Below are 15,592 nucleotides of genomic sequence, written 5' to 3'. Positions count from 1 at the left end.
TGCACTGATTACTTTGAATACCTCGAGCATCAAATTACATAATTAATAACACACAGGAAAGCTGACCATCAGAAAAAAAATACTACTACATAAAAAGACAGTTTCTAAATGAACATTGGATGGCTATTGCTAAATAAAAGCCATTTTGACAAAGTGTCTAAAAGGGGTTTTACAACTAATTATGCCATCTAATATTTACAATTATTGAAAATCCCATTTCTTGAGTTTGACAAACTAAATAAAGAGCATATGTGAAGGATCCCATCTCAGGCAAGTTCGAAGTGTAAAAAGTCAGACAAAGATGGAAGCTAACAGCTCCTGGGAATGTCAGACAAAATAAAACCTAGATTTGTGATTGTAGCAAAAGGTCTAACACACGCAAAATCAACATTATAATTAATATCTACCATTTAATAAAGCACCCCCTTCACTTTTTTCAATTTTAAGTTATGTTGCAGGATGATACTAAAATCATTAAAAAAAAAATTTTCATGAATCTCAGTTCCCCATACTGTAATGACAAAGTAAAAACAGAAATTTATATGTCTGTACATTTATTAAAGATAAAAAACTGAAATATCACAAGTATTCAGACCCTTTAAAACAACACTTGAAATTTAGCTCAGGTGCCTCCCATTTCTCTTTATTGTTCGTGAGATGTTTTCTTGACTGTAGTCTGCCTGTGGTAAATAAACTGATTGGACATGATTTGTAAAGGCACACACCTCTCTGTGGAAGGCCTTAAAAGGTATCTCAGGGCACATATCTGGGAAAGGCTGCAGCCTCCATAATTCTCAATGGAAGAAGTTTGGCACAACCAGGTCACCCAGCTCAACCAACACTGCAACCCACCACCAATCTGGACTATATGGCAGAGTGACTAGATGGAAGCCTCTCCTCAGTGCAAAACACATGAAAGCCCACTTGGAGTTGGCAAAAAATGCACCTGAAGGAATCTCACACCATGAGGAACAAGATTCACTAGTCTGTTGAAAACAAGATTGAACTTTTAGATTCAATTTTAAATGTTGTGTCTGGAGGAAACCAGGCACTGCTCATCAAGTGCCAAATACCATCAACTACAGTGAAGCATGCTGGTGGCAGCATCATGAAGTGTGGGTGTTTAAACAGCAGGAACTGGGAGGCTGGTCAGAGTTAGGGGAAAGCTGAATGGAGGAAAGTATCCTCAATGAAAAACTGTTCCACAACACGGAGAACCTCAATCCTAAAAAATCCTAAGCCAAGACAACACAGAAGAGGTTTAAGGACAACTGTGTGGATGGCTTAAGAGTGGCCCAGCCAGAGGCCTGATTTGAAACCTATTGAACATTTCTGGAGAGACCTGAAAATAGCTTTCCATGGACGGTCCCCTTCCAACCTGACTGAGCTTGAGAGGATATGTAAAGAAGAATGGCAGAAAATACCCCATTCTAGTTGTGCAAAGCTTGTTGTGTCATGCCACAAAAAATTCTGAATCTGCTTCCAAAGGTGCTTCAACAGGGAACTGAGCAAAGGGTCTAAATACTTATGCACATGTTTGATATTTCAGTATATTCTTTTTAATACATTTACAGACATTTTAAAAATTCTGTTTTCACTTTGTCATTATGAGTTACTGATAGATTAATACAATTTGTAGAGTAATGAGAAAAATAAATTACAATTTAAACAACTGTAGTATCAGGCTACAACATAACAAAATTGAAATAGTGAAGGGGGTATGAATACTTTCTGGACCCTGTACTGTACTGTATATGGCAATAACTATTAACATCCTCTCTGCCTGTTGTCTGAAATGTTGATGCTTCTTGTTGTGACACATGGACAGTAAGTATTTTCTAAATTCAAAGCTACAGAATTAGTGACTACTCGCTGTAAGGCATCCATTTGCTTTTTGCATTTGTTTCAACATGGTCAATTAACTCTTGATATAATTGATATTTTTTTCTATAAAGTCCATTAACTTTTATCCTGAGGCCAAAAAAAAAAAAAAAAAAACAGAACCACCAAGCACAAATGCAATTATCAACTGCTGCTGACAATTTAAATTAGAGAGAGTTGCTTTAATCAAAGTGTGTGCAATAACACTCCTAAAAGCAAAGATCAACAAGGTTCAGCTACATTCAATTCAATTTTATGCTGAAGCAGAAAAAGTTAGTCTTTTGTATCATGAAGGTACATCACAACATCAAACATTAATTGCATGGTGTGAAAGTTTTGTAAAGCTGCAACACGAAAGACTTAAAAGTCCTATATATCAATTATTGCTACGTCAATAAATTTTTTTGTTTGTTTTTTTGTTTGTTTTTTTACATGTATGTCCCCTTACAGCTTTGGCTTCATCTCTTTCCCCTTTTTTCTTTCCCCTCACTTTTCTTATGTTCATCTTTCACTAGTGTCTTCAGTGAAAGCTTTCTGCCACTGTGTGAGACACATCTGCATTGCAGTGCCGAGGGAAAGCAGCTACAGAAGTAGAAGTGAAAGTGTATGTATAGCTTGAGATAGAGTGAAAATAATGAATTCTAACCTGTCATTTACCATAATAATAGATTCATGAGTGACAGAAAAACATCACTTCATGCATCATTTGGTATATCACACCACATATAACATATATTTATTTTTTGCTTTTGACACAAAAACATGTCCATTTAAACATCAAAAATCTAATATAAACACTTCCATTTGCACCTCAAAGTGCTGTCACAGAGAAATCAAAGAGAGGGTCATCCACCCCCACCTCCCTCTGAGCCTCTGTGTTATTAATGGCGTCATCATTTTTTCTCTGCTCACTCTATTTCCCTTCTGATAGTAGGGCCTGCTTCATCGTGTTCTGCCATGTTTCTGTAATTGCTCCAACAGCCTGCCTTATGCTGAGTGTATAGTTTTTGTGTGTGTGTGCGCACACATACAGTGGCCGTGTGCATGTCTGTCAGTGTGTGCATATGCATGTGTGAGTTGCTCTGTTCCCCCACTAGGACTGGCTGTGAATTTGTGGGGCAGAACCAAGCCGCGAGCAAGCTCCACATGGAGTGAAATGACAGCTTCCAGGCCACCATTGGTTGATGACCGTGAAAACACTTGCGGTTAACGTAAAGTGAGCGACCGGCTGTCACAGCGAGGCACTGCATGTATGTGCAGCCCTGAGAACAGCACAACAACCCCCTTTTATAACTACACTCTGCAGTACTACAACAAACAACAAAAGGACAGAACTACCATTCATAACTGCAAGCATTTCAGACATTTGAAGTACATAGCAGAGAGGGAGATGAGCAAAACACAACTATTTGTCAGTCTTTGGGAATAAATGGTTTTTCTTTACTTAAATTCTTTCGGGCAGGACAGAAAGTCGAGGCTGGTTGTTGAACGAAGACAGAAAAGTGATCGTACAGAAGAGAAAGCTAGACTGTCACAGATGCCAGCCAAGGTCAGATAAAGTGAGGAACAAGTGCTTAGAAAGCTACAGCAACAGAGGCCAGCTCTGTGGAGGAGGTGTGAAGGAGTGAGTGACCAAGCGTGAGCACCACTGCCTCTACCAATTGTAAAATGAAGCCACTTTAGGAGAAAAAGGCTCAGCTCAAAAAGGTCAATACACGACACTTGTGCAAAGCTCTGATGGTTTTGTTTATCTATCTCTATAACAGTTATGTCTGATTGAGACACAAAATGTTGTACTTTATGTTTTCTCAAAACCCTGCATTTTACTCAGGAGCTGGACTGCGTAACCTGTCACATTTCTGCAAGCAAACAGGTCCCTGAAGTTAAACTGAGAAGCAGTAAATGATGTGCCAACATCAGGTAGTAAAGAGGGATGATTACTGAGCCACTTTTATCATCAATTTTAACCTCTCTGTGCTTAAATCTGAATTATTTTACCCCCTGCCCTCCTGGCTTTTTTTCTTGCCTTCTCTCACTTGCACTGAACACACGTTTGTACACACATGCACAGTTTATTATGCAGTAACATTACCAGATCCCCTTAGGCAGCTGTGCATCTCTGTATGACTGATGAGGGTAATTTCTCCCAAACAACAGAATGATCACTTTGGTGGCGAGCGCTACAGACCCACCCTCCGCTCCATGTCTTCTCACTCGACTTCTTTTTAGCTTAGAAAAAAAAAGGGAAAGGAGGAAAAGAAAGACATTTGTTGCTGCGTCTCCCTGCAGTGGCTAGAATGGGTCTGGATATAAATAGCTCCCACCACCCAGTACATACATTAAAAAAGAAATTAAAAAAAAAGGTTAAACATTCAATAGATCCAATCAATCTAGAGTGCCTTTAATGACGATTCTAATAAAAGACATTCAAATGCAGTTTCCACTTTACCGTTTGGACTTGGTGCTAGATGGCGTTTCCTTATTTTTTCCTTGATTACCATAGGGATGCAATATAATACACATGACACTGTGTATTAGCCTCACAGCAAGAGCCTGGCTGAGCCACAGAGTTTATATTGTGTGTGTGTACTACTGTGCACAATGGGATATACTGAGCAAAGAGTAGTTAGGACTTGTCTGCCTCTCTCTTGGCCTCATAGGTTCAGCCTCAGTGGGCTGTCTTTACCTATTCTCCCATCTGTCAGTCACACACAAAAACAAATCCACCTGTCGACCGGAGACTGGGCTGAACAGGGCGATGCTACAGCTGTCTGGGCCCAACTTGGTACAGAAGAGAGCAAGCCAGCGCCCTCCACTGGCGATGAAAATCCCATTAAGATGCTTTTTAACCCGCATCTCCTCACCTGCACAGATGTGGCAGACAAATGAAGACACACTACTGTATTAATATGGGACCATGGACATAGAAGTCATGTCTCTATGCTGCTATGGTTTTTATGCCCTTGATCAAAGGGCTCTCCAGCCTTGTAAAAATATAACAATCCAAGCGTTAAGAGACAGGCAGTCTTACTGTGCCACTTGATTGCCTCAACAATGAAGCTATTAATGCTGCATTATGTAAATTGTAATGGTCACAAACATCTAATAGGATAAAGGCTAAGTACAGTGCAATTTAATGCTGCTGACGTTCAGTGGCTCTTTGAAGGATGTTTTCAATTATATCAGAGCTAATTTAATTCATTGTTTCGTAGCTGAAAATGCATTTTTAAAGGTTGACTGAGTCTCTATTTCAGAACTCAGGTTTAATCAGTCATGTACATTGAACACTGGAACGTCCTCTAAAGAGGTTGACAAAGTTGCTTGGGATCTGCGTTCTCAGTTTTAAAGAGACACAGTAGCCCTATCCTACACTTCTTTCCTCAGATGGCAGACTCCAGTTGTGGAGGGGAGGGTGTTCATCAAAGATGAAAAGACCTGCGCCTTTAAGAGGGCTGTCTCCTCTTTCCCTCATGCTCTCCCTCAACCACACAGACACTCCTCCTGTGAGCATTTGTGAGGCAGCCCCTGTCCCTTATGTCTCTTTGTGGGGAACAGAACAGACTTTCCAGAGCATCACTGGAGACAAGACAGAGCTCTAGGGAGCAGACCCAAGGTGCAGACCTCCATGCAACCCTGGCCCTAACTACAGCAGATGCCAAAGATGTGCACAAGGTGTTGAGACGCAGATCTACTCAAGGTGGAGTAAAACATCCAGGAGACCACAACAGGAGGTGGAACTTAACAGCGGGACAACACAAGGAGTCACTTTTGACTTGGTGAAATGATCAGCAAATCAAAATCAACAACGCTGGACTGGATTACTAAGAAAAAGGTGGAGTCTTAATTTGAGCTCTTAGTTTCTCAGTAGAAAAGTTTTGCTAAAGAACAATCAACAAAGTAATTTTTCGTAACTTTAAGGGATAAAAGAACCATATGAGATACAGAAAAATACAGAAAAGAGGATAATTTACCTGAGTATTTTTACATTTTTTTATCCTCTAGAGAACTTTCCAAATATTGATTTGTGGTGTGAAATTGAGATGCTCTTTAAAGAACATCTTGAACGGTCCCTACAGTGCTCTTAATTCACAAGCCAGGCGTTTATCTTATTTCACCAGCTCTTTCTGAGAGGGAGCATTAAAGACTTCCTTAAGAGCACTATCAATGAGCGATTAATATTTCTCATATGAAGTTTTGAAACTTTACAGCTGTACACTGGAAGGAAAGAACAGTGCCAAACACATAAGAAAATGATGACCTGTTTTCTATGTGGCAATAATGTGTGTCTGAACTAATATTGCGGTGGAATATTGAGCACAGCAGAAATGTTCACAGGTTGTGGAGTTGTCACTGGCCAGAACCAATACATAACTAAAGATGCTGTAAGGCCCCACCCAGGTCTTGAGATGACCAGAGCAAATCCGGTGGGGAACGGGACAACCCCAGGGACCTGCTCTGTCTACCAGGAGCAAACTTACAGCCATTCTGGCCAGCCAGCAGTGGTTAATGTTTCCAGCCCGCTGAAGCCCGCACCCTTATCAGTAGCTCCCTGTGCACTCAAACTAGGGCAGGAAGGTTTCAAGAAGGTCTGCCGAACTGAGGAAGACAGCCCCTGTCCCTTCCCAGGACTGGCCTCTGGGGTGCTGGAGATGCGCGTGAAAGAGGGAAGTAAGATCCGTAACTTGATGGGATTTGCCATGGCACGAGTGCAGGGAGTGGAGGATGTAAGTGCAGGAGGTATGAGTGGTGGTGGGCTCAGGCAGGTGGTCTTCACTGGGTCAGGCCGTGCTGTCACAAAGACTATTACCTGTGCTGAGATCATGAAACGAAAAGTGGGCTCTCTGCACCAGCTGACCAAACTGCGGTACAAGGTGGTGAAAGAGGTTTGGGAGAGTAGTGAAGGGGGGACATCTGAGATGACTGTGCACAGGACTGTGCCCTCCATCAGCATCCTTCTTTCCAAAGACCCCCTGGATCCCCAAGAACCAGGCTATCAACCTCCGGAGACTCTTAGTGCACTGTGGGAGGAGAAGGAGGGTGTTGAATCTGTATCGCCGACAGCATGCAAGAGACCTCTGGGGCCATTGCCACGCAGCAGTGTTACTCAGTGTAAGAGACTGTGTTTCGGGGAAGGCGTGTCAGTCCTCCCTACTCAATGACTGGCTGAACCAGTGTCAAATAGTGGAGAGGATTGAATCTGAGGGGTTCATTTGGCGCTGCCCTCCACTGAAGCACAATGCTGAGACAATCAGAACATTCACTCAGACAGAACAGTGCTTTCTCAGAACAACTGAGTAGCAATTCCAGCCTCCAGATCTCAGTTTGACTGGGACCTAAAAGCTTGCCTCTGTACATAGAGCATTTACCGGATATGTTCTTCGGCACATCCAACACGGTCTTTCGCATCCACAAAACTGTGATGATGTGTGTTATAGAATCTTCAACAGATTCACATGCCATTTCACACTAACAAAAGAAAAAGCCATGAAATGCACAGGTTTCAGATTGCTGGTTGAAGTAAATTGTCTAGAGCCTGTTGACAAAAATGATTCTTAACATCATGTCACAATCACTACCTTTCCTCCATGTGCTTAAGTGTAGCCTTTTTAAAGGAATCAAGACAAAACCAACTACATAAAATATAAACAGCTTGAAGCCATTAATAGTATGACAAATGCAAAACATACAAATTATATTTGTTTGATTATTAACCTTCACAAAATGTTTTTTTTTTCAATAGAAATTTTGTTTTGTATTTTTGTGTTTCATTGTTCTTACTCACACATCATTGAATTTGCAAAGCCCTGATTGAACAGAAAATCACAGCGTGTTGATCTTTTGATAGGAATAGTGGCAGTGAAATTTGTCTGTAGAAAAAAAAAGCTGATTTAATGACAAAGCTGTTGATAAGGCACAGCTCCTAAGCGAACCCAGCCTGACAGAAATGCCTAGGGCAGAAATACAGGCACAGATTATCATTAAGATAACAGCATAACATCACACAACGCAGTAGAGAAAAGGATTAAAACTAGGCTTGACAGAGCCTCACACTACAATGTTCTTGCAAATATGAAACCAAGGCAACATGTTACACTTCCCCTTTCAGTCTGGGCCTATCCACCCACTGTATCTGTTGTATAGAACGTTTTCTGCTATATTCTATCACTTCTCAAACTAACTAATATGCTGAACAATGTGGTCTAAAGAGCCATGTTTTCACAGTAGCACTGCACTTGCAGTTGACTGACAAAATAAATGAAATGAATACAGACTTTCTCCAGTTGACACTTTTTTACGCACTGCCTCTCTGCATTTTCACACCATTACGATAGCATTTTATAAAAGGTATCTTCGAGAAGCTTAACTGGGTGCTGCAGACATCTATAGTAATTTAGATCAAACTTCAACACTGAGCGAGATGCAGGGGGGTAGGGGGAAAAAAAAGGTTATCATTATTGATTGAATTTTAAATTTCATACATTTCTATATACATTCAAGAAAAGTTGTAAACGAGATAAATAAAATAAGGTGCTCGAGAGAATTAGTTTTCCCAAATATCTAACCTTTTCCACTTGCACATGCCATCTGGGAATAATAAAATAGACAACTGGAACCTACACAACTGAAGCTTTTACAGTTGATCTTAATGAAAATCTGCAAAAGCAGATATGGCCCCCCTAAAGTAAATGAATCAAAGTGACTCCTAACAGCACAGACAATTCTATTACAGCTTAAAATAAAGAATAAAGGAGAGATCACCCCTCTAGCATTTGCGTTTAAATTTGTCATTGTCTTGAATACAAATCGTAATATTTCACATAGTGGTCAGTCAACACTTCAACAGTGTATGGCAGACATAGTGATTAACCTCCCTCTTGATCCCATTAAATGAATCAGAGCACAGCAGAGCACCCAAGGTTGAATGAGAAATACTAGAACTGCAATACAGCACATACAGTATGTAGCAAACTGCATGTCCCAAAGACTCCTTGAAGGTTATCACTTCAGGTCGTTGTTATCACAGAGTTAACAGCTTTCACCCAAGAGCCTATGGGACAGTCAGTCCGTGATGCGGGTCAAAAAGATAATGCTGCTATAAGTAAATTTCAAATCGACCTGCATTTGTTATCATGCATTAAGAATTCAGGACCAAGTGTAAAATGCAGTGGGGGTAATTAGGGATAACAGCATAGCATACCTGAGTGAGAGAACAGATAAAACATCCTGACAAAAGCATTATCCTGGAGCTAAATCCAATGTGGCTGGCACAAAATAGCATGGTGGAAGAGTCAACAAAGTGCATTATAAGAATGTGGACAAGGTTATTCACAAGCTGAGAGTCCATTTTGGAAATTACATTTGTTTTCAAAAATTCAGTCAAGGTGGATTAGAATGAGATGCAGGCCTAAAATGCACCATTCCTGTTCAGCTGTACATGATTGGACACATTATAATTAGACGAAGTAACGTTTCAGACTCTTGCTGTTACCAAAACATATACAAGAAAACCGGTAAAGCTCCTCTCCCTACCAATCAAGTTATAGCATGTTCTTTATGTTCTTATGAAGGAAATAGAGGATAGTGGCCATACAAAATTATTTTGTTCAGATGTGTATTTGGTAAGTAAGCACTGTGTATATATATGTCAGATTATTGCAGTGAGAGGATACAATTTTTTTGTGGTAACACTCAAAGCAGCAGGTAAAATATTGATCCAACTGTAGAATAAATTACACTGTCAAAGAACTAATTGGATTTTAAAAAAATATTACTACAGTAATGCAAAAATCCAATACACACTGTGATACAAGTACACAATATTTGATTCAATACGTAGGACATTTGCTGAATATTTATGCATATTATATTAGTTATTGGTTGTATTAGCTATTCAATAAGACTGACCAATCATCATCTCTATTACAGTAGACACAACAGTAACCTTCTGTTTACCAAAGCCAATAACTACATGGACTGAATGTGAATAAATTCGTTTTGAAGTTAACATAATGAAAGTGTTGGCACTCTATTTTTTCCTTCTCTGCCGCTGCAGCAGATGAGAGTGAGGTCTTTGGGATGGCGTGGGAGTTCGCTATCTCCCAGCCTCCAGATGGCTCCGTCTTCTCTTATCTAGAAGAATGGGTGCTGCCTCAATTTTTCAACTCGCCTTATCTGGGAATCCTTTAAATTGAATATTTACTGGGCCTATGTTTTCTGCCTGTGTTAGCCTTCTGAAGTCGACATTCCTCTTGCTTGTCGAGACAGGCCAAAAGGTTTTTCTCACTCATACACTCTCTTTGTCTGCCTTGTCAAGTAATGGGACAGTGATTGATGATGTGATTGCCAAGAGAGAATGGAAGGTTAAGCAGTTACGCAGAGAACAGTGGAGACATATTAACGAATGGCCACAGAGGGAATATGTTCAACAATAGAGAAATGTACATTACCCAAACATGACATCAGGCAGACCTCCATTTTATGTGAGGAGTAAAATAGATTAAATTAATCACTTTCTGAACAGTCTATTGTCCCCCGCACATTGTACACTGGAGGTTAAGAGAACACTTAAGCAGCCACTGAAAACACCTTATTGCAATATGGTCTATCTGCATAAACAAGCCGTGCCACAGCTACTCCCTGGTAAGTGTCTGGAAATGTCTTTTCAAAACCATTTTGTGAAATGCCTCCATGTTGGATTAATCAGCGCAGCTGAGGATGTAATTGCTGTGCTAAAGTCAAAGCTGTAAGAGCAGATAATGAACACTGACTATAGGGTTGCCAGAATCCAGGGCAAAAGAAATGAGAAGTTCAGAGACCCAAATGTCTACAGCGTTCTTGTAATAGCCCTGACAGAAACTGAGGGGACAATGCACACTAAATAAAGGCAATTCTTCCCCCAAAAAACATCACCTATGACTCAGTGGATAGTAAGATGGAAATTTTATAGCTTGTGACAGTCATGCAGTTATAATTTAAAAGGCAACACAACCACATTTAATTTAAGAATTTTCACAAGCTTTAACAATTAGTTAAGTATTTATTTATTAATTTATTAACATGCATGCGGCTGTCAGTTTTGCGTATAACATAGGAGTTTTGTTTTTTTTCACACAAATGGTCACACAAAGGTGAAGAAAACCGAGGGTTTGTTCTGACTGTTGCTGCCCTCTGGTGGTCAAATTCGATCGAAGCCAAAATCTGAAAAAGATGCTTTTCTTTGCTCATGGTATCGTTTGTATTTTTGACAGACATCCTACACTCACCGGCCACTTTATTAGGTACACCTGTACAATCCATTTTAAAAGGTTATAATGTCTCAGGTTTTAAATTCAAACTGTCAGAAAGGTGATAAAAGAGTCGTACTGAAGTGCATTGTAAGAACAGGTGGTTCTACTGTTTAGGCCACTTCATTCATTTTGAATAGGGTGGCCAAAAGCACCTCTAATAATGCACTCCAGTAATAATCTAGTGATGCCTTCAACCAAAATTTTAAACATCATAGCCCACCATTATCTGACAAACGTATCGTTTTAAAAATCTGACAGTATTTACTAGCAATCTGAATGCTAAAATATCAAAATGTTTTCTCCAATTTTATTCCTCCCACTTGAAATTATTAGAGAACTTAACTTAAAGAATCTGAAATATAGAGGAGATAACCTATGTCGTACGTATTAACGCTTTTTAAAGTTACTGATGAGAAACAGGGAAGATTGTGCTTATTGATTGATATATAGGGGGAAACAACAAAAAAATCTGTATGGCTACAGCAGAGCTATTCTACTGTAGAGGCAGGACATTATGAGGAAAATGCAACTGTCTTTAGTATCGAGCGTCATTAGTCTTTTTCTCAGTATTGATAAAGAAGCACTGCCCCTAGGTGTTACCAGTGTAACTGGACATTGGTTTACTGAGTGATCAATATTTTCTATAAAATAAAGGCATTGTGTTTTTCTATTTTATTTCAGTCACACTTAGTAAGGTAAAGGGCTAATCATTTTTGAACCGAATGTCTAGCAGCTGTGAGACATACACAGTGTAATTATGAGCATTACAGTATACGGTCTAACAATTATTCAAATTGCTGCTTTTTACTGAGGTAGATTCTGTTTCAGGATTTCAGTAGCTCTCTTTTCAATTAGGGTTCTTAGATACATAGTTTCTGCAGGGTTCTCAAACTTTTTAATTATAACTGCAATTATAGCTGCAATTTACAACCCCAATTCTAAAAAGTTGGGACGATGTTTAAAATGTAAATAAAAACAGAATGCAATGATGTGCAAATCAATATTTTTATTCACAATAGAACATAGACAACATATCAGATGTTGAGACATTTGACATTTAATGGGAAATATTAGGTCATATTAAATTTGATGGTGGCAACACATGTGAAAAAAGTTGGAAGCATCCCCTCCTCTTTTAACAACTGTCTGTAAACATCTGGGAAGTGAGGAGACAAGTTGCTGGAGTTTTAGGAGAGGAATGTTGTCCCATTCTTGTTTGATGCAGGTGATTGATTATAGCTGCTCAACAGTCCTGGGCCTTTGTTGCCAGATTTTTCATTTTATGATGTGCCAAATGTTTTCTACTGGTGACAGGTCTGGACTGCAGTCAGGCCAGTTCAGCACCCGGACTTTTCTCCTGCAAAGCCATGTTGTTGTGATGAACGTAGTGTATGGTTTAGCATCATCTTGCTGAAATATAAGACCTTCCTTGGAAGAGACGTTGTGTAGATGAGAGCATATGTTGCTTTAAAACCTTTTCAGCACTGATGGTGCTTTTCCAGATGTGGAAGCTAACCACGGCATAGGCACTAATGCACATTCATACCATCAGAGATGCAGGCTTTTGAACTGGCCGCTAATAACAAGCTGGATGGTCCCTCTCCTCTTTAGTCCACAGGACATGGTTTCCAAAAAGAATTTCAAATTTTGAGTCGTCTGACCACAGAACAGTTTTCCATTTTGCCTCAGATCATTTTAAATCAGCTTTGGCCCAAAGAACTTGGTGGTGTTTCTGGATCGTGTTCACATATGGCTTCTTCTTTGGATGATTGAACTTATATTTGTGTATTGCACAGCGAACTGTCTTCACAGACAGTGATTTCTGGAAGTGTTCCTGAGCCCATGCAGTGATGTCCAGTAGAGAATCATGTCTGTTTTTAATGCAGTGCTGCCTGAGGGGCTGAAGATCACACGCATCCAGTTTCGACCTTCGGCCTTGTCCCTTGCCTACAGAGATTCCTCCTGATTCTCTGAATCTTTTGATGATATTATATACTGTAGATGTTGGGATCTTCCAAGTCTTCAAAATTTTACATTGAAAAACATTTTTCTGAAATTGTTTCACAATTTTTAGATGCAGTTTGTCACAGATTGGTGAACCTCTGAACATCTTTACATTCCAGAGGCTCTGCCTCTCTGAAATGCTCCTTTTATGCTCAGTCATGTTACTGACGTGTAGCCAATTAACCTGATTAGTTGTCAAATGCTTCTCCATTTGTTTTTGATTAGCGGCAAATACTTTTCCAGTCTTTTGTTGCCCCAGTCCCAACTTTTTTGAATGGGGTAGTAAATTATCACTTTTAATAATGTAACTTTAGACCCCTATATCCAACACTAAAGTACTACCTACCTAGCATTATATATTAATGACACCCAATAATAAAAACAAATAAATAAATCACTGCAGCCTAAACTTGAATAAGTCATTTTAAATATATTAACCCTTTAAAAGATAAGTCATTAATTCAGTTCATTTAAGAGGTACAGAATGTAACTTTAAATACGATACATTGAATATATCTTTCTGCATATAATTGCAAGGGTGTTCTTCACAAAGTTCAGCAATCAACCAAAAGCACCACAATTTAAAATGGTACTTGAATTTTTATTTCTGGTGCATGATTAAAAAAAAAAAAAAAAAAAAAAAAAAAAAAAAAAAAAAAAAAAAAAGACCTGAAGCCAGTGACACTTTTAATGGCATCGTTCTTTTTCTTTCAAGGTCATTCAAAAGATATCTTTGCACTGTTTCATTAAGGGTTTTTAAGAAAATAATTATTTAGATAATTTATTCTGTAAGGTGGTTCGGCTGATATTGACCTCACCCTTGCGCCCATACTTAACAGCAAATTATTTAAAACAAATAGAGCCACCAGCAACACTAATAACAGGAGTTTGGCTCAAGCCCTTTTACCAAACTGTGAACTGTGATTTTTTTTTATATTTTGTATTGGCAGTCAAATTCCACACCAAGGTCGACAACATAACTAAATGATTTGGTTAATTTGAATTCAAACAGTGTCAGCTGGGGGTCCACTCCGCACAGTGGGAGGATTGGTAGAGTAATATCAACACAGTTGATATCACAGTTGTGATTACTCCATTGAAGCGGTAGGGTGCTCCAATCAGAGCTGAATCACTCTCCTCATTACAGACTACAAGGCCAAATCACAGTGGGTGGACCACAGAATCAGGCTTCACATCTTCTCTCTGAAATTAACTGGTATTCATTTGTGGCACCCTGATGAACACCAGACTCATTCGCATTTGCACAATCCACCTTGGATTCATTAAGCACAAGCATTTAAAGTTTGAGAGAATGTAAAAGCAGAGGTTGTATTTTGTAGTCTGGAAATCTGCATTCATGCCAGTTTGTATGCCACGGTTTACAATATCAGCTCTTTCGAGGTGCGATAGTGCCATTTCCATTTTTAAGGCAAGCAAAATTGTATGATCAAGGTATTAGTCTAGTCGAGTTGTTCCAGATTTTTCTTGAACAAACACATGCAGGTCTCAGTTCTTTTACAGCAACATACACATACCCAAAATTCATAGTGGATACACCCTATGTATTTGAACTGATTGTTTTGTATAAGCCAACAAGTATTAGATAATAATAAAAATATAATTTCTTGCCCACAGAATGCAACTACTTCTACTCTATACACCAAGTAATCATACAGAAATAAGCCCCAAGTCATAGATGGTAACAATGTAGTATGCAAGATTACCAGTCTGCAAACATTCATTCCAACTAAATAGATATAATAAGAAAAAAATTATATTCTACATCGTGTGCTTTTACTGTACTTATTATTGTAAGCTGTGCTTATCACCATTGATAGTACTATTACCTGTGCATTTTCCATCTGAACAATCAAAAAGTGTGCTGTGAAGGAGCCAACAAAGTTAGGTAGCAGAGGCTAAGTCAGTTTTTCCCCATCCATGGTCCACAGGGACCCCCCTTCCCTACACATGTTTTCCAACTTTTTTTTAAACCGTACCCAACTAGTGCCCTACCCACTGCTGACCACCTGAATCAAGACAATCAAAAGCTGGAAGATACCAATTTGCTTCATGTTTCTGAACCCCACCCTAATCTAAAATGGTATCTTCCATCTTCTGATTGAACAAGCACGCCTGATGCATGTGGGGCTAATTGGGTGAAGATACAGTACTTATTTAAAATAAAAACAAATGTAAAAAAGTAAGTATGAAAAACAAGTTTATAAACTCACAGGCCATTTTTGTGATTCCTTTACAACTTCTTCACATCTTTTTTCCGCTTGCACAAACAATAATTTGTGAGCATCAATAAAATCGTTGTTTTCTTACGGTTTATCTCCATCAGTCTCTGTTTCACTTACCAAACGGACTCATATTTCACTTACTGTTGTGTCTCTGGAAGGTTAGATCTTCCGCCTGCC

At 39.2% G+C, this 15,592-nt stretch overlaps 1 protein-coding gene across 1 annotated transcript; it reads left to right on the top strand.

Annotated features, from left to right (window-relative positions):
- The first annotated feature begins 5,362 nt into the window (after window positions 1-5,362).
- LOC137119028 (ribonuclease P protein subunit p25-like protein) lies at window positions 5,363-9,759 on the top strand. Its single transcript, XM_067495813.1, has one exon. It carries the CDS (start codon window positions 6,207-6,209, stop codon window positions 7,038-7,040), a length of 834 nt encoding a protein of 277 aa, XP_067351914.1. The 5' UTR covers window positions 5,363-6,206; the 3' UTR covers window positions 7,041-9,759.
- Window positions 9,760-15,592: the final 5,833 nt, after the last annotated feature.

Source organism: Channa argus, chromosome 2 (genome assembly GCF_033026475.1).
Source record: "Channa argus isolate prfri chromosome 2, Channa argus male v1.0, whole genome shotgun sequence".
NCBI lineage: Eukaryota > Metazoa > Chordata > Actinopteri > Anabantiformes > Channidae > Channa > Channa argus.
The sequence above is the reverse complement of the archived record's forward strand: the minus strand, read 5'-3'. Positions and strand labels throughout refer to the sequence as shown.